The sequence below is a fragment of the Rattus norvegicus genome, chromosome 12, assembly GCF_036323735.1.
Source record: "Rattus norvegicus strain BN/NHsdMcwi chromosome 12, GRCr8, whole genome shotgun sequence".
In the NCBI taxonomy this organism is placed as follows: Eukaryota; Metazoa; Chordata; class Mammalia; order Rodentia; family Muridae; genus Rattus; species Rattus norvegicus.
In genome coordinates, this window is record NC_086030.1 from 52,234,051 (window position 1) to 52,256,835 (window position 22,785).

Below are 22,785 nucleotides of genomic sequence, written 5' to 3' on the forward strand. Positions count from 1 at the left end.
GCCGGTGACAGGCAAGGTGTGAAGAGGTGGGCTGTGAGGGCGGGACTGAGCGATGACAGGCAGGATGAGGGGACCCGGCTGAGCTGTGACTGGGAAGGTGTGAAGGGGCGGGCCGTGCGGGCGGGGCTGGCCGGTGACAGGCAGGGTGAGGGGGCGGGCTGTAGAGCAAAGGGCTGGGCTGAGCAGTGACAGGGGTGGGGGGGTGGAGCTGGGCTGAGCAGTGACAGGGGTGGGTGCTCGTCTCGGCTATAGTGGATAATCCCAGGTGTGTGACAGGTGTACTGACCCCGGTGTCCAGGAGATAACACACGTGACATCACGATAAAGGAGCAACGTGACTTACAGCACAGACCATGCCCCCTCAGTGAGACCACATCCCCTCCTTAAGGCCACACTTACCCGCTAGTGACAACACGGGGCTCTGCCTCCTGTCAATCAGGAGCCAAGCTCAGAAGCAGCCCCTGAGGGGAGGAGCACTGTCCTTCCGGCCCCGCCCCTCGCTGGCCTTTCTCTCTGACCCCGCCCCTCGCCTGGTTCTTCGCTGCGCGCTAGCACCGTTTTTTGTCCCGCCGCACGGAGCCCTTCACGTACGCTCATGCGCCGTGCTGTCCTTCCTGTCTGTCACTGCTTCACCCACCCCGGTGCGCGCGCACGCGCCATGCTGTTCCCTCGCGTGGCCGCGCTCCCGGGCATCTGGCTCCTGCGTGTGAGGCGTGTCCAACACGCTCTGAGCCTCGCGGGGACCCTGCCACGTCCCGTCCGCGCTGTCAGCGCCGGGAGCCGGGCACTGGGGAGCGTGTGGGCGTCAGACGGGCCCGTGCGAGGCGGAGGCCCGGAGGATCCACGTGAGGACGAAGAGGAGGAGGAGTTGCTCCGTGTACCGCCCCTCCTGCCCTTTGACGCACAGCGCGTGTGCGTCCTGCATCCTGACGTCAAACGCCCGGCCGGAAAAACGCCTCGCAGCACAGGTAACCGGTATGGCCAGAGTGGAGACCGCGTAGGGAAGCCGGAAGGGGCGGGGACCTGAAGGCGGAAACGCGCGGTGCTATCGGGAGGCCGCCGGACGGAGGGCTGACGGGAAGGAACCGGGGCGGCGGTGCCGCCTGAGGGCGGGGCCGGAAACGATGGAGGCATCAGAGCGCCGCGGCCGGAAGAGATTGCAGAGAGGACCGAAGTGGGTACTGAGAGCGGAAGGGAGGAGCTACGGGTCAGACTGACAGGCGGGTGGAGGTCTGGGAGGAGCGGATCCAAAACAAGGGCAAGCCGAGGGAGGAGCACTGGGGTGATCTGATGGACATCGGCATGGGGTACGCACTGTGGAAAGTCGGATTGGCTGGGGATCGTGGCTACTCTGAGCGTGGAGTCGGAGTCTGGGGAGTTTGAGGGGGCTCGATCTGGCTGAGAGTGGGATGGTACCTGGGGCTACTCCATAGGTGGGGCTGCGTGTGCTCCGGGTTGTGTGTGGGTAAGGTGTGCGTGAGATTTAGGGGCTGCTCTGGGGCGGGGCTTTCGTTAAATTGTAGGCGGAGTCTGGGGGAAACTTCGGACGGTGGGGGCGTGCCCTTGACGTTCGGTGCCTTGCCCTAGTCGAACATTGGAGCTCCGCAGGGCGAGCTGTTTGGGGGCGTGGTGTGAGCCGCAGGGTGGGGGCGTAGGGTGGGGGGAGGAGGCGGGCCTGGCGTGGGCTCGCTTCCATCCCGGACCTAACCTCTGCGCCAGCAGCGTTCCGGGGTCTCCCTGCCCGGCTCTTGACCGCGGGACCCGTGTGTCCCCGCAGCGGAGTGGCAGGTGGCAGAGGCAGCCGCGCTCGTGCGCGCGCTCCCGGGATGGTCGGTCGCGCGTACCCTGGTGGTGTCCAGCGCAGCGCCTGGCAGCAGGCAGGTGTTCGGCAAGGGCAACTTCCGGGACCTGACAGGTGAGTGGTACTACACCCTTGCTGCTGGGCGTGCCTCTGTGCGTGTGTGTGAGTGACAGGTGAGTGTGTGTGTGACAGGTGAGCGGTACTACACCCTTGGCTGCTGGGCGCGCCTCTGTGTGCATGCGTGACAGGTGTGTGTGTGTGTGTATGTGTGTGACAGGTGAGCAGTACTTCACCATTGCTGCTGAGCGCCCCTGCGTGCGTGCGTGCGTGCGTGCGTGCGTGTGTGTGTGTGTGTGTGTGTGTGCCTGCTGCCTCTACCCAGGCGGGTGTAGATGTCGCCTCCCAGGACACACCGCCTCCCCCACTTCTGACCCCTGACGGCCACTCCCTGTGCTCCAGAGAAGATCAGGGGATGCCAGGATATCACATCGGTTTTCCTGAACGTGGAGAGGATGACGCCACAGACCCAGGTTCCCTTGTGTTCTCTGCTCCCCACGTGACCCATGATACCACGTGACCCCGTGACTGATCCCCGTATGACCCCCGTCTCCTCAGAAGGAGCTGGAGACCGCGTGGGGCTTGCGCGTGTTCGACAGATTCACCTTGGTGCTTCACATCTTCCGCTGCAACGCGCGCACCAGGGAGGCCAGGATGCAGCTGGCGCTGGCCGAGATTCCGCTCCTCAGGTGCGCGGTGCTGTCCCCCCGCACGTCCTCCACTCGTGTTTTCACTATCTGCGGTCCTAGCGCGTCTGTGGGTGCTGCAGTGTTTGTGGTGCTCCCCGCAGCCCTCCCCACGCACTCTCGCATGTCTGTGGATGCTGCGGGGGTCTCCAAGTTTCCTCTCGCGTTTCCGCTGCACACACCCCGGACGCTGAGGCACGAGTGCTCCCTGTTCGTCTTCCCCCAGGTCCTCCGTGAGCGGGGACTCTGAGCAGCAGGATCAGCAAGGCTGGGGCTCCCGGTACATCATGGGGTCAGGTAAGCCCCGGGGCGGATGACAGGGAGACGGTGGGGAGACGGGGTGGGGTTGGGGGTGGGCGGAGCACGTTACTGAGCCCTGAGATCACAGCGGGGGAGGGGGCACGAGGGACATTGCAAGGTATGGCGAGTCCATGTGACCCCTGACCTTTCCATGACTCCTCCTGACCCCCGAGTGCATCTATGCACACGGAATCTGCTCCGAGCTCAGGGCTGTGTGTAGGGCCAACTGTGTGTCCTTCTGTGACCGTCGGTGTGACTCTCGCGGGAGGATCCGCGGATGCGTGCCCCAGCTTCTCCCCACCCCGCATCCCCCATACCCCGCACCCCACAAGCATCCCTTGCCCTCCCAGGTGAGTCGTTCTCGGAACTGCGGGCGCGTGCACTCAGAGACCGGGAGCTGCGGCTCCGCCGTGTCCTCGAGCGGCTGCGTGACAAGCGGAGGCTGATGCGGAAGGAGCGGGTGCGGCGCGAGTTCCCCGTGGTGTCTGTGGTGGGGTACACCAACTGCGGTGAGGACCGAGGGGCGCTGCTCTGGGTGGGCGTGGTGTGAGCGAGGTGCTGCCAGGGCGGGGTGGGCGTGGCCTGTGTCGGGGTGGGCGAGGCGCTTCGGGGAGGCCGAAGGAGCCATGGTCTCGCCCACGCCCCTAGGGAAGACCACGCTCATCCGGGCTCTGACGGGCGAGGCCACTCTGCAGCCGCGGGACCAGCCATTCGCAACGCTCGACGTCACGGTGCACGAGGGGCGGCTGCCCTCGCGCCTTCGTGTCCTGTACGTGGACACCATTGGCTTCTTGTCCCAGCTGCCGCACAGCCTGATCCACGCCTTCTCTGCCACGCTGGAGGATGTGGCCTACTCGGTGCGTGTCAGTCCAGTGGTTATAGCCTGACTCCTGCGCAGTGCTCAGCGGTGTGGGGTGTCCCCGCTTACAGGCCTGTCTGTGACCACTGTTCTCTCGATTACCTTCCACCTCTGACCCCTGACCATACCCCTTCATGACCCCTGGTCACACCCCACCCAGGACGTCCTGGTGCACGTGACCGATGTGAGCCATCCCGACGCAGAACTGCAGAAAGCCACGGTCCTGTCCACACTGCGGGGCCTGGGTCTGCGCCCTGCACTGCTGGAGTCTGCCGTGGAGGTTCACAGCAAGGTGGACCTGGTGCCTGGGTGAGCATGCTGCGGTGGGTAGCGTGGTGCGGTGGGTAGGGTGGTGGCCCACACCGATCTCCGGGCCCACCCCACATGTGACTCCTTAACCCCACCCCGGCAGGCACACCACGCCATGCTCTGGAGCCCTGGCGGTATCTGCAGTCTCAGGGCGTGGGCTGGACGAGCTGAAGGCGGCCCTGGAGGCGTCAGTGCTGCGCGCCACCGGCAGGCAGCTGCTCACGATACGCGTGCGCCTCGGGGGACCCCAGCTTGGGTGAGTCATGCGTGGGGGGCCGACCCGCGCCCGCACCGCTTTCCAGCATGTCTGGCGCTGGTTCTCCTGTGTCGTGCAGGTGGCTCTACAATGAGGCCGTGGTGCAGCAGGTGCAGGAGCTTCCGGAGGGCGGTGCGGCCCACGTGACAGTCGTCATCACCCAGGCCGCCTATGGCCGGTTCCAGAAGCTGTTCCCCACTGACATCACTTCTGACCCCCACACTGACTGACAGTTCATTAAAGCCGGTTGTGTTCCCCTTGCCTGCCTGGGTCGTGTCGTCCGTTTCACGTGGGAAAGCGCTGTGCTCAGTGACGGGGGGGGGGGGGGGCAGAGCTTCCGGTGGAAGCTGAGGTGGGGCGAAGGGGGGGAAGTCACAGATTTTCCATGGCCAGGGTCTAACGTGGGCTACCAGAGACCACAAAAATAACCGCACGTGTGCGTTACTTGGAAATTCCTTAATCAGCGGAGGACTGAGCTTCTGGCGATGCGCACAGAAGTGACACAGTCGGAAGTGGCCGCCGTGCGTCCTGCAGCACAGTGGAACATTCGGGCCCCTGTCCTGCACCAAGTTACTGGAAGTGGTGACGCTTGACTTGGGGGCGTGGCGGTTAGGGAGACACTAGTTTCTGGTTCAAGCTAATGACGTCGCTTACGAAGCCATCTGCACCCACGAAGTCACCCGCGATGATGTTGGTGCAGTGAGGGCGCTGCCCCGGCTGCTGCGCGCGCACCCACTGGGTGGTGAGCGGGACGCTACGCCGCGTCATCTCCTCCAGGGAGTCCCCCGGGTGCAGGAGGACATAGCACAAGTTCTCGGTGACGTTGATGCCAGCAACAAACAGGCCACCTAGGGTTGTGACGCCATGTTATGTGGATGATGTCACAGGGAAAACCACACCACACAGCCACATAAACACAGCAGACACCTCGTCCCCTCCCTTTGTGACTGAGGACATCATCAGGGAGGGTAGTTGTGGTGTCAGGATGACACCTAGTGCACCTGTCAGGTGCCCTCCCGATCCCCACAGGCACCATTCACGCCCACGCCGATGTCTGCCCTCATCCCCTGCCAGACGCCCGCCTCATTGCATGATACCTCATCACTGCACTTCCCCGTATCCCATAAGCCATCACCATTGCCCCACATGATGTCACACTGAACCGTATCCCATGTGTCACTGGTCCCCGTGACATCATCACCATCCTGTAATGTCACTAACATTTCTACGCCCATGACATCACTGTTGTCCCCATCCCCCACGATGACAGCACTGAAGTCCCTGTTTCAGAGTACCTAAGACGTCACCACGACCTCCCCAAGTGACGTCACCTGGTCGTCCATGGCCCTTCTTGGTCTCCAGGAACTGCAACAGCACATCGGTCTTCACCGCGTTGCCCCACCAGTATGGGATCGCGGGCCACAGCTCATCATGGCGGCTGACCGTGGCCTCGTCCTCGTAAGACACAAGGACCTGCTGCTCGCGCGCCCACAGCTGCCCCAGGGTGGGGACTTCCTGGGTGGAGGGGCAGGGGGTGAGGGCCAGGGCAAGGGTCGCGCCCCTCTCACCACACCAGCCAAGGACCAGCTCCGCCCCGCCCCCCGCCCCGCCCCATTCCCCACCCCGCCCCACGCAGCGGAGGCCCCGCCTCCTCACCCCGCTGGGACACAGCGTGTCCCCGAAAATGTTCACGATGCAGCCCACGAGGTAGTCGTGCATCTCGCGCGTCATCCCCTCGAAGTCCCTGCAGGCCACGATGACCACCTCGCGCGGGTGCAGCTGCAGCCACTCGGCTATCTCGGTGAGGGTGTCCTGGGGAGGCGGGGCGGGCCGGGTCAGGGGTGGGGTCACCACGGACTGAGCCGGGCGGGACCGGTGTCCACCCGGACCCCTCCCACCCTCCATGCTTCCTCCCCTACCAACCAGTGCCCCGCCCACCGCCACCCCCACCCCCACTTCGGCCCGGACCTCCACCAGCGCCTTCGTGTACATCATGTGCACAAAGCACAGGTTCCGTGCGGAGCCCCCCGGCGCATGCGCGATCCGCAGGTCCAGGTACCTCACACCTGCATCCAGCTGCCGCGTCACGTCCAGGGTCTGCAGGGTGGGGGTGGACACCCGAGCACGGGATTTGTGTTGGGGGGGACTCTAGCCCCGCCCACGGAGTTACATCACCGGGCCCTAACCCCGCCCCCACACGTCACCAGGCCCACCTTTACCCCTCCCTCAGACTCGCCCTCGCGCGCGCACGCGCACACACACACGCGCGTACACACACACGCGCGCACACACACACACCCACATGCACACAAGCACACACGCGCGCACACGCATGCACACGCCCTCACCTGCGTCACCGCCCATTTCATCACCGCGGGCCCGGTGAGGAATGGCAGGACCCGGCCCAGCAAGTGCAGCAGCCGCGAGCGTGCGCGGGAGATCGGAGACTTACGGTTCAGGCAGTACGTCATCGTGTCGTGGCTCCCTGGGGACACGCACGGTCATCACCACGTCATCGGCCATGCCCCGCTCCCTACTCCCCGCGGAGCCCCGAGCGGGTCAGGGTCCCCTGTGACTGACAGGTTGGAAGGGGCGGGGCTTAAAGCCCCTGTTACTCCCCAGCCCCTGTCACTCCTCCAGCCCCTGTCACCCCCCAGCCCCCTTCCTCCAGCCCCTGTCACCCCCAGGCCCTGTCACCCCCAGGCTCTGTCACCTCCAGCCCCCCTCCTCTAGCCCTTGTCACCCCCATTCCCTGTCACCCCCGGCCCCTGTCATCCCAGCCCCTGTCACCCCAGCCCCGCTCCCCCAGCCCCTGTCACCCCAGACCCGCTCCCCCAGCTCCGGTCACCCCAGCCCCTGTTCCCCCCAGCCCCTGTCACCCCCAGCCAGTGGGCGGTCCCCCCAGCCTGACAGAGCCACTGACAGTGATTGACAGCTTCCCCACGGAAGCCCCCTCCCAGCCTGAGAAGGCGGGCCCCGCACTCACCTGGGATGGACAGGTGGTGCAATGGGACGTCCCACAGCCGCGGGCACAGCTGCGACATCCAGTCCGCCTGGTCTCCCATGAGGGCTGCAGCTACGGCGGGGAAGGGGGGTGGGGGCGCAGTGAGTGAGGGGCGCGGCGCCCTGAGGGGTCGGGGAGTGGGGTCGGGGTGATGGGTGGAACAGGGCAGGGCCGTGCAAGACAGAGCTAGAGGGGAAACTGAGGCAGGAGGCTGAACTGTGCTGAGAACCCGCGCTCCACACCCCTGTGCACACCCGGGGACCCCCATTCCCGCCCCTGGGTGACCCCTGGACCCGCTTGCCACCACCTGTGACCCCGTGACCCTCACTGCTCCCCCATACCGGGACCCGGGACCCGCACTCCCCCCACCAGTGTGACCCCGACCCACACCACCCCCCTGTGACCCTGGAATTTGTGTTCCCCCCCACGTGTGACCGCGTGACCCGGCTGTCACTGACCTGCCCCCTGCAGGTTTCCACTCGCGACTGAGGAAGGGGAGCGCCGACGTCCACGCTGCCCGACCAGCCAGTCTGAGGCCCGCGCTCCCTCCCCAAAGACTGTGTCCCCGGGGGCGTGTCCTCCGTGATGTCACGCACAGTCAGGGCACTGGCGCGCATACCTTCGGTGCCTACTGTGTGCGCTGGGACGCAGCGCGTTCCTATGCCCTGAGCCGGGACGTCACTCACCCCTCCCGCCCTCTCGGCTGTGGTCCGGGATCGGGGGTCGGGGGGATCGCGTGGGAACTGGTTCTGACCGGTTCGCTCTTCAGCCATAACTCTACCCGGGCGGCATCTGAGATACAGAGGGGGAAACTGAGGCACCGCGTCCCTCCCTCGCCAGGCTCCACTGTGTCACAGGCTCCTCGAAGCCACCCCAAAGCCCCTGAGATGGCTTCCCTTACGGGGTCGGGAGGCCCCGCATTCCCCGGTCCTGGCTCCCGGGCCAAACCGCGAGGCTTTTCTCTTTCATCCTTAGGCTACAGAGCAAAGTAAATAAACTGTGTTTCCCGGGCCCTTTTATTGGAACATCGCCCGTCACAGCTGCGCAGGTTCGTGGAGAGGACCAAACCACGACTAAGTTGTCGGGGAAGTTCTGTACAGATAAACCCAGGCGGCATCTTACCATCTGTCCTAGCGCCCACAGTAAATCATTAGTCCCCTTTTTATGGCCTTTGCTTTTACAGCCTCCTGGAATGTGTTCTGGGTAGCAGAAGCAATGGGCTGCGGACAGAGCCTGGCAAAGCTCTCACTGCAGTCGCGACTCGGAAAGGACCTAATAGCAGTCCCGCTATAAAAGAGCTTAATAATCGCTGATATAATTTTAGGAATTCTTAGAAGAGCATCACTAAGACGTAAGCACCTCGGGGAAATCTCCATAGATCTGCAGAGCTCTGCTCCGAAGTGGGGACCAATGCCCTGCGGTTATGTTTGTACTAACAGGAAAATCATCTTAGTAACAGGAATCCACCTCAAGAGTTCTGGTGGATGCTGAAGAGCAGCTGAGACACAACACGGACTGAGCCGCTATGAGCCATTTCTGGGGTAGGTGGACCACAGCCCGTGAAAAGTCCTAATAAATCCACTTTCTACAGACATGCACTCATCCTATCAGATTCATCTAGAGAAATTTACTAACTCAGCTCCGAGCGAGGATGCTTGCTCGCCTTGTGCTGGCTAAGGACGGGGCTCCCTGGGGTTCACCCGCTTCCTGTTTGTCTCCCAGGGTTCTCACCTGGTGGCTGCAGCTTCCCTAAGCTCACCACGAAGGACTCAACCCAAGCCAGTTTAGAGTATTTGGGGGCAGCTCTCTAGGGGGTTCACTGATCCCAAGGAACCAGAGGGTTCACCAGACCCAAGGAGGTCAGGGAAGTCACTATGGGGAGGGAGAATTAGGATGGGCGTGGGGAGGAAGAGAGGAACAGTGAGCAAGGCAAGCAGGGAGAGAAAAACACAGCACAGGGGAGAAGGAGGAGGGAAAGGGGGGGGAGGAGAGGGAGGCAAAGAAGAGGGAGGGAGGGAGGAGAGACAGAGAGACAGAGAGAGACCGAGAGCAACAGAGATAGACACAGAGACAGAGAGACAGAGAGAGACCGAGAGCAACAGAGACAGACAGAAACAGAGAGACAGAGAGCACAACCTGTCTGGATTGTATAGGAAGAGATTCTGGAGGAGGGAAAGCCCAGCCCCTGGGCTGGAAAGCTCAGGGTGCTAGGCGGGGTACGCCAGCCACTCCCATAATTGGTGGGGCCTGAGGAACGCTGGGAGAACCTGGAGGCCTGGCGGCTCTGCTCTGTTCAATGTGCACTTCAGCCCCTTGTCCCAGGGCTGAATCTCAGCAGCCACAAACCAAAAATCCTATTTTCCCAAAATCTCTCTTTAATTATTAATATCCTTGGCCCCCTTCCGCTTGTGGGACAGATCGATAACTTACTGCAAGTTGTGTAATGGGCTATGCAAGCTATTTACCCTGATTCCAGGAGGAAGAAGGGAAAGAGCCTACTGAGTGCTGCGAGGGGAGCTCAGGCTGAAGTCAGGACCTGGTGAGCACAGGGTCACTGCCCACACAGGGGAGGAGCAGGCGACTGAGCAGTGGTGGGTGGAGTGGTAGGGCCTCCCTGGGGCTGGTCCCGGAGACAGATGGTTAGGCTATCGGTGGACCGGCACAAGTGCTACAATCTCTGCAGATCTGGAAAAGATCCGGTCCTGGACAGGAAGCCCAGGTCAAGAACCTCTACTGAGTCCCTTACTCACGCTCTAATCCTAAGGAAGGTGCTCGTGCCATTCAAGATTCACTGGCCAATCAAAGCCTCCAGTCGTGCCAATCAGAATAGGAGGCGGGATCTTCTGCGACCACGCGGTGGCTTCTTCCCAGTAGCTGCACGGGCTCGAATCCTCTGTCCTGCAACTGGATGCTGTGGGGCGCGCTCAGGCATGCTCTGCAGTTGTGGCATGGTGAGCACAGGGTCACTGCCAACGACCGGGAGGAGCAGGGGGCTGGGCAGTGGGAGCCGATGTGGTGGGTTTTTCCTGGGGCAGGGGGGGAACCGGCATCCATACGCGGCCACCTGTGCGATCTCTTGTGCTCCTAGCCACTAGGTGGACCCAGTGGTAGCCCCCGAATAACTTCACAGTGGGGCTGCATCCGCGCACAGAATTTGGGAGAGTGGCTTGTCAGGATGCCAAATCCAGAGAGCCCTAGTTTCTAGCAGTTCCTTTCTTTAAAAAGAAAAAAATTATATATATACTGTAGCTGACACACCAGAAGAGAGCATCCAGTCTCATTACAGATGGTTGTGAGCCACCATGTGCTTACTGGGAATTGAACACAGGACCTTTGGAAGAGCATTCAGGGCTCTTAACCACTGAGCCATCCCTCCAGCCCACCAGTTCCGTTCTTAACATTTAAAATTAAGGTGTAAAATCCATTTGGAGTTATTTTGTGGAGGCTGTAAAAGGCATCTCTCATGCTGGGTAGCCATTCAATATCGCGCTGTGATGTAAAATTGACGATGTAAAGTATTTACTAATTCTTAGGATATCAAAAGTCACACCGAAAACTTAGCTGAGGGAGGGCTGCCTGTAAAGCACCCCACAGGTAAGTGTGCTAACCTGGCCTGTTAGAGATCAGGATGCCACCAGGGTTGTACAGAAACATGGCTCCAAGCCATAACAAAGGAAACAAGTGTGACTTACAACCAGCCACCAGGCCCATCCTGCTCAGTGGGGTATTATAATAATATAATCAACATTAGGGCCTGGTGTGCAATAAACGTTCAGTTCTTCTTGAGAAAAACACAGTTTTGCCACATGGGCAGGATGACACCTGCTGACAACCATTTGAAAAGGTTAAAATCCATGGTTGTGTTGAGTGCTGGGCAGGTCAAGCAAGGCTTTCTTTCCCTGAGGTGCCCATGACATAGCTCCTTTTGAAACCCAGGAACATGCTTGGCACAGCCAGTCTAAGGCCTAGGCCTTGTGAGCTTTTCCTGAGGCTGAGGTATAGACGGAAAACAGCGCTCCTTCTCTACACCATGAATATGGCTGGGGGAGATGGTAAGGGTCAGAGGCCAGGGCCTCGGGGAGGGAATGCTTCAGATTCGGAGAACACAACTCTTCCCACCATATGAGGTTTTGGTGTCGGTCCCAAGGCCACTGTTGGCTTGGTCAGTAATGTTTTTGAGATTCCCGGAGTTCCCACTGTTTGGTTAGACTCCTGAGTGTGACCCGTTGCTTCTGTGACTTCATAGAAGTCTCTCGTTTCCTTCCATTTCCCACATGTGAGTGGTGTACGAGGTGACACTCTTCTTAAGAAGTGAACTTAGCATAAGACATTGCTTGTGTAAGACCTCCACACCCCAGCTTTTCTACTGTCTACCCTCTGTTTTTCATCATCTGGGACCCATCTGGGACTCATAGCCAAAGGCACCTCCCTCTCATCTTGTAGCACCTGGAAGATCTGAGTTTTGTCAGAAATGCAGAGAGAAGTCATGGAATTTCAGTCGAAAATAGGCTCTATGAAAAATTTAGCCAGAGGTCGTTTGTGTGGTATTTTGACCTCGAATCTTTCTTATTTTTCTCATGCCATGAGAAATTGAGTAAGGCAGAATTAAAAAATAATAGGTTGGGACTGGAGAGATGGCTCAGCGGTTAAGAGCACCCGACTGCTCTTCCAGAGGTCCTGAGTTCAATTCCCAGCAACCACATGGTGGCTCACAGCCATCTGTAAAGAGATCCGATGCCCTCTTCTGGTGTATCTGAAGACAGCTACAGTGTATTTATATATAATAAATGAATAAATTTAAAAAAATAATAGGCTGTATTTTTACGTGGAATATTGAATCTGTTGGATGATTATTACTAGTACCTCATTCATGACTACAGTGGGGAAAAAAAAAGCAACAAATGGGGCAGAATTAATACAGAGTCTGTGGTTTATAGAGAAAAACAGGTCTGGGACGTTTCAGGTGGCAGCCAAATGCTGAGACAGGTATGAATTTTCAAAGAGATCATCACCACTAAAGAGCAGGTCCTTGCTCAGGATCGAAAGCCTAAGAAGGTGCCTTAGTTAGGGATTTTACTGCTGTGAACAGACACCGTGACCAAGGACAACATTTAATTGGGGCTGGCTTACAGGTTAAGAGGTTCAGTCCATTATCATCAAGGCAGGAGCGTGGCAGCATCCAGGCAGGCCTGGTGCAGGAGGAGCTGAGAGCTCTAGGTCTCCATCTGAGGGCTGCTAGCAGAAGACTGGCTTCCAGGCAGCTAGGAGTAGGGTCTTAAAGCCCATGGCCACAGCGGCACACCTACTCCAGCAAGGACACACCTCTAAATAGTGTTACTTCCTGGGCCAGGCATATACAAACCATCGCAGAAGGTGTCCTGAGGGAAACACTCCCTCATGCTAAGCCTTCAAGTAATGGAAGGAGTAGGCAAAGTGAATCCTAGACCCAGGAAGGAACCTACTACAGCTGTGGTCCAAGCTGGTGGAGCAGGGTCCACCCCAATTTAGAATCCAAACCTTGCAGGATCACCCAAGTTCTGGAAATAAGAAAGATGTAAAATTTAAGTCATGATTCTTTCCCTGTGGTTTCAGTTCAGCACTGTTCAGGCATCTATGTTTGGCAGAACCCCAGGGAGGGAGGATGCTGTGAGAGTGCATTGCATGAACCGGTGAGCATGAAGCCTGAGTTGCATTTTGAGACCAGAAGATATTGAGATCCTTAAGCTATGGGACACCTGTCATGGAGAGCTGCATGTAGGGAGTGGAGGTAACGCAGCCGAGAGATGTATGAGAAGTTGCCGGGATAGGGCCATGTAAGCCTTTTGAGGCTGAGGCTCCATGTGTCTGAGACAGAGCTATGGGATTTGGTGTTTGTCCTGCTGGGTTTCTTGCTTCTGTCCAATCCTCCCTCCCTGTGTACACATTCCTCTCTACTGGAAAGGGAAGGGTGTTCCGTGCCTTTGTGTGTTGGAAAGATATAACTCGCTCTCTGATTTTACAAGCTGTGGCAATCAGGAGTGTCAGACGAGACTTTGGGCATTTGTAGAGTGTAGGGGCAGCTGCAGGCTGCTAGGATCATTGAAGTTAAACTAAATGCATTTTCATCATGGATGACCATGAGCCTACAGTGATCGGGGTCAGAATGTAGTTGATGGAGTCAGAAAGCTCCCAGACAGGGTGATGTCTTTGAACGCTTCTCTCCTTTGTAGCTTTCTGTGGGCGAATTTACAATGTTAGGGTCCAAGAGTCACTGAAGGAAGACCCCAGACTCAAATACCTTGCAAAGGGAAAGAGCGTTTTACTCTGCAGAATTCTGTCATGCAGGGGTTTACCATTCACCAGGGTGGAGACAGACATGCGAGTTTTGCAAGCTCAATTGAAACTCAATGAGGGGAATTCCAGAGAGGAGCAGGTGACCTTTATCCTGATTGGTTGGCTCAATTTCCGGCTATTGGTGTCTTTGGGATTGGTCAATATCTGGGGAATTTAGGGAAATTTCTGGAACCGTTGCTGATTAACTATTCTTGGCTCAGTACTGGTGGCAGGGGCAGCTCCTGGCAGCTCCTGATTGGCTTCCTGTGAGGGGTGGTTTTCCTGGAATCGACTTTTTAGGATTTTTCCAGTTCTGGGAAACAGAGACTTCGGCCTATTCTCCCAAACTGTCATTTCTCAGCCTGTCATGGAGTCAGCCTGGCTCTGGCCAACTCAGTCCTCTGAATAAAAGCTTTTCTAGGAGGAACCTTTCTGTTGCTTATTGTGGATGAGATTTGAGTGTCTGTAGACTCACCCTGTTTCCTGGTGTGTGTGTGTGTGTGTGTGTGTGTGTCTGTCTGTCTGTCTGTCTGTCTGTCTGTCTGTCTCTGTGTGTCTTCTATGTGTGTCTGTCTATCTCTCTGTCTCTGTGTGTCTTCTGTCTCTGTCTGTCTCTCTGTCTCTGTGTGTCTGTGTGCGTTTGTCTGTGTGTGTGTGTGTTTGTCTGTCTCCCTCTGTGTGTGTGTGTGTGTGTGTGTGTGTGTGTGTGTGTGTGTGTGTATACTGTGTTGTGATTGAACCTGATCAGTCAGCTTTGTTCTCATGTTGTCTTGCCTTCACCATTATACACTCCCTAAATCACAGGAGAAGCAGTTGAAACTGTTGTTATTTTTTGGGACCCTGGTGTTTTTATATTTCTAATTTTGTTGTTTTGGTTTCAGTTTTTATTTTTTAATTTTTTTTAAAGATTTATTTATTTATTTTGTAGAGGAGCACACTGTAGCTGTCCTCAGACACACCAGAAGAGGGCATCGGATCCCATTACAGATGGTTGTGAGCCACCATGTGGTTGCTGGGATTTGAACTCAGGACCTCTGGAAGACCAGTCGGTGCTCTTAAACACTGAGCCATCTCTCCAGCCTGCAAGTTTTCAGTTTTTTCTTTTTTTTTTTTTTTTTAGATTTATTTATTTATCATATACAAGTACACTGTAGCTGTCTTCAGACACACCAGAAGAGGGCATCGGATCCCATTACAGATGGTTGTGAGCCACCATGTGGTTGCTGGGAATTGAACTCATGACCTCTGGAAGAGCAGTCGGTGCTCTTAACCGCTGAGCCATCTCTCCAGCCCCTCTGAGCCATCTCTCCAGCCCCTTAAGTTTTTAAAGACAAAGTTTCTCTGTGTGGGCCTGTCTGTCCTGAGAGTAGGGGTGTAGAACATGCGAGCCTCAAACATAAAGGTCCATGTGACCCTGGCTCCAGATGTGGTCCAGTATGCCTAGATTTTGCTGTTTGTTTGTTTGTTTGTTTGTTTGTTTGTTTGTTTGTTTTTATATTTTTGACTGATGGCCGTGGGATGTTGGTTTCGGTACAAGTCAAGCATATGCTGTTGTGCCGATCTTCATCCACATTGTGAACTTTGAAATTTGGGAGGGAGAATATTCCCTTTCTCAGTATGGCGTGTATTCAGGACATTAATACTGCCTGCGCTTCACTGCCGAGCTTTCTGAGTCACTGGATTGCAGGTGACATTCTTCCTACCTCTTGTTTGTTTTTATTTATTTGAATGAATATGAGTATTTTGCCTGTGCATGAATATGCACATCATGTATGCCTGGTCCCCATAGTAGTCAGAGGGTGGCTTCAGATCCCTGAACTTTGAGTAATGAATAATTGTGAGCCCCTTGTAAGTCCTGGTGACTGAGCCCAGTTATTTGCAGGACCAGCGAGAGCGCTTCAGGCTGAGCCTTCTCTCCTGTCCTATGCTGCTGGTTTAGAATCAACCTTTACATTGCCAATATTTCACCTGTCCATCTGTATGGTTTAAGGATGCATCCCCCTTAGTAAGATCTCATTACTGTTAGAGTTTAAGCTCAGGGCACTTCAGGATTCCTGAGGATGAATACAGAACTGGAGTGAATATGTAATTCTTTGTAGGAACTCCAGTAAAAACCTCCGAGTCCTTCCTGTCTTTGATTGATTTTTTACAGGGGAGACAGGGTCTTAATATGCACCTCTGGACGTCCTGGATAGACCAGGCTGGCATCCAACTCAGCGAGAGATACCGGCCTCTGCCTCCTGATGCTGGGATTCAAGGCTTGCAAGAGGCAATACACTCAGCTCCCCATCTTTTTCCGTAGTTAGTAACTATTCATACAATTTCTCTGATGTGCTCAGTACTCTTTGCTTGTCATGGCCTCTGTCTCTCTCTCTCTCTCTCTCTCTCTCTCTCTCTCTCTCTCTCTCTCTCCCTCCCTCCCTTCCTCCCTCCCCTCCTCCCTCTTCCTCCCCCACCCCCTCTTTTAATTGGCATTTCTCTTGTAAGGCTATATATCCTATTCAAAGGGCAATGAGGTGACTGAGGTGAACCTCATTATTCACTTTCCTTCTTCGATGACTTGGTAATTACATTAGAACTTCTGTGTCAAGAAATAAGTGGGGGAAGCACCAGAATCATACAGATACATTGTCGGTGAAGCATACATTTACAGTGATGTCAGTATCATGGTTTCTGATGTACACATGTGTGGGATATGTTAGGATGCAGTGACCTATGATGATGTGCATGTGAACTTGACTCGAGAAGAATGGGCTTTGCTGGATCCTTCACAGAAGAATCTCTACAAAGATGTGATGCTGGAGACCTACTGGAACCTCACTGCTGTAGGTAAGATAGAGAACTTTCTTTCACTTTTTTTTTTTTCTTTTTTTTTTTTTTTTTTGAGCTGGGGACCAAACCCAGGGCTCACTTTTTAAAATAAGGTAACAACTATCTCTTTGCTACTAATGCTTTTCTGTAACTTCAATTGACAATGAGGAAGAAGGAGGTGAATAAATCAGGTTTGCTAAACATAGCAACTTAAATTTTGCCTAATTTCCAATAATATATTTATACATTTTCTGGATCTATATTTTAGGGTACAATTGGGAAGACCGTAATATTGAAGAATATTGTCAAAGTTCCAGAAGACATGGAAGGTAATTTTCAAGTGCAAATTGCTATGAATATGCTTTGAAGAAATTTTAATGTGTCCTGGAAGTTTTAAAGAAAAGCAACAATGTAAAAAAGCACTTCTTCAAGTACATCTGTTATCATTAAATTCTCACAAATCCATGTGCCTCAATGTCAGGCGTCTGATTGTGTTTTCCTCTAAGAAAGAAGAAAAGGAAGCGACGCCTCAGCAGATATTAATATTTGAATCCTAGCAACACTAAAGCTACTCTGTTGAACAGCCACTCTGTTTAGTTTCACACCACTCACATACTGCAAAAGATATATATTTATATCTATATTTGCATATTGATAGGATCAGTATATGTTTCTAATAAGCAAATATCCCATAGTAAAATTGATTACTTATATAGTAATATTGCCAAGTTTAAGTGAAGGGCAGTTTATGAGAGTCAAGAATGTTTAGGAGAAACCTTAATCCCTATACCACATGTCTTTGATGAATAAAAATTCAAACGGTGTGAATGCAATGTAGAAATCTTTAATTTCTTATTCTCCTTTTAATAGCTATACCATGTGTCACAATGGATACAAGCCATGTGGACATAGGGATATGGAAAGAAGCAATGTACCTCTCTCTCTCCCAGAGCAATTAGAATATATGTAGCAGTCCCCATTTGAGTAGACGTTCTCAGTTTGAACAAGTTTATAATTGGTTGAATTTCCAACTTCACTGGGAATAAACTCACACTGCAGAACATCCCTATGAGTACTAGGAATGTGGAAATTGTGTTCTGTTTTGTCCAGGTTTTCTTTGCCAATCAATATAGTATGCAAACATAGTATATTTCACAATATAGGAAAATGTATGAATGCACTCAGTGTGGTAAAGCTCTGAGATCTTCCATTCCTCTTCAAGTATGTGAAAAAAATCTCATAGAGAAAAAGGACGCTACGGATGTGAGCCATGTTACCATTACATTACATTACCATTACCATTACAAATGCCTTAAACCATGATTGTAAACAAAGTGATAAAACCTTAAGATGTGATTTCTCTTTACAATTAGACCACATTGTAGAATTAAGTCCTGCAGGTAAAGAGATTCATTGGTATATGGAATTTGGTAAAGCTTCACCTGTGCCAATTATCTTTACAGGCATAAAAGAAGTTCTACTGGAGAGAAGCCCTCTGAATATACTCAGTGTGGTAAAGCCTTTGCATATCACAGATATCCTCAAAGGTGTGAAAGAATTCATACTGGACAGAAACCCTATGAAGGTATTCAAAAAGGTGAATCCTCTGCACATCACAGTAGTCTCCAAATGCATAATATAATACCTGTGGGAGAGAAACCCTACAAATGTAGTCAGTGTGGTAAAGCCTTTTCACAACAGAGTCATCTCCAAGGACATAAAAGGACACATACTGGAGAGAAAACTTACACATGTAATCAGTGTGGTAAAACCTTTGCAGGACACAGCCATCTCCAAATGCATAAAGTAACACATACTGGAGAGAAAACTTACAAATGTAATCAGTGTGGTAAAGCCTTTGCATATCCTGGCTATCTTCAAGTACATAAAAGAACTCACACTGGAGAGAAACCCTATGAATGTAATCAATGTGGCAAAGCCTTTGCATTTAGCACTAATCTCCAAATACATAAAGCAACACATACTGGAGTGAAGCCCTACAAATGTAACGAATGTGGTAAAGCCTTTGCACAACACAATCATCTCCAAATGCATAAAGTAACACATACTGGAGAGAAAACTTACAAATGTGATCAGTGTGGTAAAGCCTTTGCATATCAGAGTTATCTCCACATACATAAGAGAACTCACACTGGAGAGAAACCCTATGAATGTGATCAGTGTGGCAAAGCCTTTGTATGTCATGGTTATCTCCAAGTACATAGAAGAACTCACACTGGAGAGAAACCCTATGAATGTGATCAGTGTGGTAAAGCCTTTGCACATCATGGGAATCTCCAAGTACATAAAAGAATTCACACTGGAGAGAAACCCTACAAATGTAGTCAGTGTGGTAAAGCCTTTTCACAACACAGTCATCTCCAAGGACATAAAAGGACACATACTGGAGAGAAAACTTACAAATGTAATCAGTGTGGTAAAGCCTTTGTATATCCTAGTTCTCTTCAAGTACATAAAAGAACTCACACTGGAAAGAAACCCTATGAATGTAATTAATGTGGCAAAGCCTTTGCATATCCTGGTGATCTTCGAAGACATGAAAGGATTCATACTGGAGAGAAACCTTACAAATGTAACTAATGTGGTAAAGCCTTTGCATGACACAGTCATCTCCAAATGCATAAAGTAACACATACTGGAGAGAAAACTTACACATGTGATCAGTGTGGTAAAGCCTTTGCATATCATAGTTATCTCCACGTACATAAGAGAACTCATGCTGGAGAGAAACCCTGTGAATGTAATCAATGTGGTAAAGGCTATTCACAATCAGGTCACCTCCGAGTGCATACAAGAACACATACTAGAAAGTAACCCTATGGATATAACCAACGTGGTAAAGTCTTTACAGGTCGGAATGATCTTCAGAGATAGGGTGGTTTGAATATGCTTGGCCCATAGCTAGTGGCACTATTCGGAGATGTGGCCTCTAAGGAACTGTGCACTGTGGGGCTGGACTTTGAGATCCTATGCTTAAGCTCCACCCAGGGCAGAAGAGTCTTCTCCTGGCCGCCTTCTGATCAAGATGTAGAACTCTCGGCTCCTACAGCACCGTGTTTGCTTGGACACTGCCATTCTTCAGCCTTGATGATAATAGACTGAATCTGTACACCACCCACCAATTAAAGGTTGTCCTTTATAAGAGTTGCCTTGGTCATAGTACATTTTCACAGCAATAAAATCCAAATTAAGACAAAAGGCATAAAAGATATTACACCAGAGAGACCCCCTGTGAAAGTGTTGGATATAGCGAAGCCTTTGCACATTTCTGTAGTCCTCACTAAAGCAGAAGTATTCACACTTCCATTCACTGAAACCCTGTGAATGGAAGCAGTGTACAGCCTTTGCCCTTCACAGTTATGTCTGGATGCACAAAAGAACCCATACTGGAGAAAAACCTTATGGATGTGGTAAAGTCTCTGTGTTTTGAAATCTGCATAGATCCATAACACTTCAATGACCTGGTCAAAGTAAAGGCCAAGGGTTTGATGTAGTGAGGCCGGGTGGGTTAGAAGGTTAGGGTTTAAGGTGGTTGTGGTTACAAAGTTTAGGGTTAGAGAGTTAGGGGGATAGGATTAGACGGTCAGGGCTGAGGCTAAGCTTAGGGACAGGTTAGGGGTGGAAGGGCAGTTCCGGGTCATGGTTAGGTTAGTGTCAGGAGCCAACAAGCTAATAACTGGCAGGTGATCTTCCTGAGATGGTTTTCCTTGGTATAGTAATCCATTGCAGATGTCCTCCCGTAGTCAGGGCCCAGGAGAAAATCACTCTAGGAAAGATTCCTGCTATTAATATGCTTTTCCTGTCATTAAACATATGGGACGATCACTAGGTATTAGCCCACCACTTTGAGCAGCTCTCTGCACATTTGTGAAGATTTTCTGTCTTGTAGTGAGGCTACGTAGAGAGATAGATGATTTCTTGATACTTAATGATGATCCTATAAGAATTCCTGAAATTATATCAGTATGTGTTAAGATATTTTATAGCAGGACTGCTAGTAAGTCCGTTCTGATAGTGAAAACAGCAATGAGAGCTCTGCCAGTTCCCCATGTGTTAGCGGTTCATTGCTTCTAGATGGCAGTCAGATTTTCTACCTCTCAGAGCACATTCCAAGAGGTTGTAAAACCGTTCACCAAAAGTCATCAAAAGGAACTAATGACTTATTTTAGGACAGAAGATAAGATATTGACTGAGCTTATCTATACAAAACTTCACCAATAACTTAGTTACTTGGTTTTAAAATCTTGATGAGCCTGTGGAAGCTGAGACAGGTGATGAACGTTTAGCCAGGTAATTTCTCCTAATGGATATGCATGTAAACATTCACTGATGTTAGCTTTTTATTCAATGTCTGATTTAAATTTCTGTGTAAACTTGTGCTCAACTCTTTAACATGCGTTCTTCTATTCTGAAAGATGTATAAGTGCTGACGACAAAGAGAGGAGAGCGAAATATTTTCCCTTATGCCCCCTTTTCATTCATTCTGTTTTCCCCCTTTTGCTTAGAGAGCTTTCATAGGAAACGTTTTACAACTTAGTAATAAATGCTAAAATCACTTTTCCAAGTGTTCCTTTTTCTTTCTGCGACTTCGACTTGGACTATCAGGCTGAAAGTTAGAGCCACTGAGATAGAACAAAGACTACATAACTGTCTTAGTCAGGGTTTCTATTCCTTCACAAAACATCATGATCAGGAAGCAAGTTGGGGAAGAAAGGGTTTATTCAGCTCACACTCCCACGTTGCTGTTCATCACCAAAGGAAGTCAGGACTGGAACTCAAGCAGATCAGGAGCCTGGAGGCAGGAGCTGATGCAGAGGCCATGGAGGGTGCTGCTCCCTGGCTTGCTTCCCCATGGCTTGCTCAGCCTGCTTTTGTATAGAATCCAGGACCACCAGCCCAGGGTTGGCCCCACCCACAGTGGGCTGGTTCCTCCTCCATTGATCACTGATTGAGAAAATGCCTTACAGCTGGATCTCATGGAGGCAATTTCTCAAGGGAGGCCTCTTTCTCTGTGATAACTCCAGCTTGTCTGAAGTTGACATAGAAAACCAGAGACCATCAGTCTATAAATCCACACCCACTGCTTTACTGCTGTGAGCAGACACCATGACCAAGGCAAGTCTTATAAAAGACAACATTTGATTGGGGCTGGCTTACAGGTTCAGAGGTTCAGTCCATTATCATCAAGGTGGGGGCAGGGCAGCATCCAGGCAGGCCTGGTGCAGGAGGGGCTGAGAGCTCTACATCTTCATCTGAAGGCTGCTAGCAGAATACTGGCTTCCAGGCAGATAGAATGAGGGTCTTAAAGGTCATGCCAAAGCACACCCACTCCAACAAGGCCACACCTCCCTCAACAAGGCCACACCTCCCTCATCAGGGCCACACCTCCTCCAACAGGGCCACACCTCCTCCAACAGGGCCACACCTCCTCCAACAGGGCCACACCTCCTCCAACAGGGCCACACCTCCTCCAACAGGGCCACACCTCCAACAGGGCCACACCTAGTACTGCCACCCCCTAGGCGGAGCTTATACAAATCATCCCATTCCACTCTCTGGTTCCCATTGACTTGTTCAAACACATGAGTCTGTATGGCCCATACTTAAACATAGCATAATGCAAAGTACATTTAATCCAACTTCCCAAGTCCCCAGAATCTATAGCAGTCTCAACAATGTTAAAAATTCAAAGTCTCTCCTCAGATTCATGGAATCACTGAGCTGTAATCCTCACAGCAAGACAGGAAACCAGCTGGGCAGACTCCAAACTCTGCAACTCCATGTCTGGGTGAGGATCAGGGGGTTCGGGTTCGGTTTAGGATTTAAGTTTAGTGTTTATGGTTGGGGTGGGGAGCTTAGGGTTAGGGGTTTTTATCTTTTTTTTTTTTTTTTTTGGTTCTTTTTTTCGGAGCTGGGAACCGAACCCAGGGCCTTGCGCTTCCTAGGCAAGCGCTCTACCACTGAGCTAAATCCCCAGCCCAGGGGTTTTTATCTTATTATGTTGAAAGTACACTAGCAAACTCAGAGCCATGAATTTGCTGTTTGGCCCCAGAACTCACATGTGTAATCAGCTCATTAATTTGTAATGGCATCAATAGAAGGACTGAGTCTAAACCTTGTACTTGTACCATGGTTGGTTTACAAACTCAGATCTCAACAGTAACGTGACAAGGCCATTATCACTCAAGCACTTGTGGCCATTGTACAAAGGGCCTCACCTGGAATTTGGTTATCTTGTTCAGGATTTACTCTGTATCTGAGTTCCCTGCTCCTGCACCCCATGGATCTGTGGGTCCATTGCACTGGGAGGAGAGGGATACTCTCTGTATCTGAGTTCTCTGCTCCTGCACCCCATGGATCTGTGGATCC

General features: G+C 52.4%; 4 protein-coding genes across 18 annotated transcripts in view; 2 read left to right on the forward strand and 2 right to left on the reverse strand.

Moving 5' to 3' along the window:
• Zfp605 (zinc finger protein 605) overlaps positions 1 to 732 on the reverse strand; it is a 32,296-nt gene extending 31,564 nt beyond the window's left edge. For 6 of the 9 annotated variants that reach the window (XR_005492102.2, XR_010056630.1, XM_017598574.3 and 3 more), the window contains exon 1: positions 400 to 539. The gene's annotated coding sequence lies outside the window, so the exon portion shown is untranslated. Of the gene's footprint in view, positions 1 to 399; positions 540 to 591 lie in introns of those variants that run through there. The other 3 variants (XR_010056633.1, XM_063271811.1, XM_017598571.3) reach the window with 1 other exon arrangement.
• Gtpbp6 (GTP binding protein 6 (putative)) lies at positions 596 to 4,528 on the forward strand. 4 transcript variants are annotated; one of them, NM_001135840.1, is made up of 10 exons: positions 659 to 968; positions 1,778 to 1,915; positions 2,261 to 2,331; positions 2,417 to 2,547; positions 2,771 to 2,841; positions 3,195 to 3,353; positions 3,493 to 3,701; positions 3,864 to 4,012; positions 4,116 to 4,268; positions 4,348 to 4,528. In NM_001135840.1, the coding sequence occupies exons 1-10, from the start codon at positions 659 to 661 to the stop codon at positions 4,496 to 4,498; spliced, it is 1,542 nt and encodes a 513-aa protein (NP_001129312.1). In that variant the 3' UTR covers positions 4,499 to 4,528. The 4 variants fall into 4 exon arrangements, with proteins under 4 accessions (XP_063127636.1, XP_038945575.1, XP_038945574.1 ...); XM_063271566.1 differs by lacking the exons at positions 3,493 to 3,701; positions 3,864 to 4,012; positions 4,116 to 4,268; positions 4,348 to 4,528 and having other exon boundaries at positions 596 to 968; positions 2,194 to 2,331; positions 3,195 to 3,333; XM_039089647.2 differs by lacking the exons at positions 2,771 to 2,841; positions 3,195 to 3,353; positions 3,493 to 3,701; ... (1 more) ...; positions 4,116 to 4,268; positions 4,348 to 4,528 and having other exon boundaries at positions 596 to 968; positions 1,723 to 1,915; positions 2,417 to 2,607.
• On the reverse strand, positions 4,400 to 7,834 carry Plcxd1 (phosphatidylinositol-specific phospholipase C, X domain containing 1). 4 transcript variants are annotated; one of them, NM_001427696.1, is given in 7 exon segments: positions 4,572 to 5,116; positions 5,600 to 5,783; positions 5,925 to 6,080; positions 6,237 to 6,365; positions 6,617 to 6,753; positions 7,255 to 7,344; positions 7,731 to 7,815. In NM_001427696.1, coding segments are annotated over 6 exon segments (924 nt in total). In that variant the 5' UTR covers positions 7,334 to 7,344; positions 7,731 to 7,815; the 3' UTR covers positions 4,572 to 4,877.
• On the forward strand, positions 6,773 to 20,976 carry B230307C23Rikl (RIKEN cDNA B230307C23 gene like). Its single transcript, XM_063271814.1, has 5 exons — positions 6,773 to 8,813; positions 9,749 to 10,223; positions 16,287 to 16,413; positions 16,664 to 16,724; positions 17,859 to 20,976. The coding sequence occupies exons 2-5, from the start codon at positions 9,909 to 9,911 to the stop codon at positions 18,910 to 18,912; spliced, it is 1,557 nt and encodes a 518-aa protein (XP_063127884.1). The 5' UTR covers positions 6,773 to 8,813; positions 9,749 to 9,908; the 3' UTR covers positions 18,913 to 20,976.
• Positions 20,977 to 22,785: the final 1,809 nt, after the last annotated feature.

Bases quoted from the DNA above. Each gene is read 5' to 3' on its own strand.
- Gtpbp6 (NM_001135840.1), top strand. From the start codon at position 659: ATGCTGTTCCCTCGCGTGGCCGCGCTCCCGGGCATCTGGCTCCTGCGT. The intron at 969-1,777 runs GTAACCGGTATG...GTGTCCCCGCAG, and splicing joins AAAAACGCCTCGCAGCACAG to CGGAGTGGCAGGTGGCAGAG. The intron at 3,354-3,492 runs GTGAGGACCGAG...CCACGCCCCTAG, and splicing joins GGTGGGGTACACCAACTGCG to GGAAGACCACGCTCATCCGG.
- Plcxd1 (XM_063270978.1), bottom strand. The intron at 6,081-6,236 runs GTCCGGGCCGAA...CCGCCTCCCCAG, and splicing joins ACACGAAGGCGCTGGTGGAG to GACACCCTCACCGAGATAGC. The intron at 5,117-5,599 runs GTGACGTCACTT...TCACAACCCTAG, and splicing joins GAAGGGCCATGGACGACCAG to GTGGCCTGTTTGTTGCTGGC.
- B230307C23Rikl (XM_063271814.1), top strand. From the start codon at position 9,909: ATGGTTAGGCTATCGGTGGACCGGCACAAGTGCTACAATCTCTGCAGA. The intron at 16,414-16,663 runs GTAAGATAGAGA...TCTATATTTTAG, and splicing joins CTGGAACCTCACTGCTGTAG to GGTACAATTGGGAAGACCGT. The intron at 16,725-17,858 runs GTAATTTTCAAG...TTATCTTTACAG, and splicing joins AGTTCCAGAAGACATGGAAG to GCATAAAAGAAGTTCTACTG.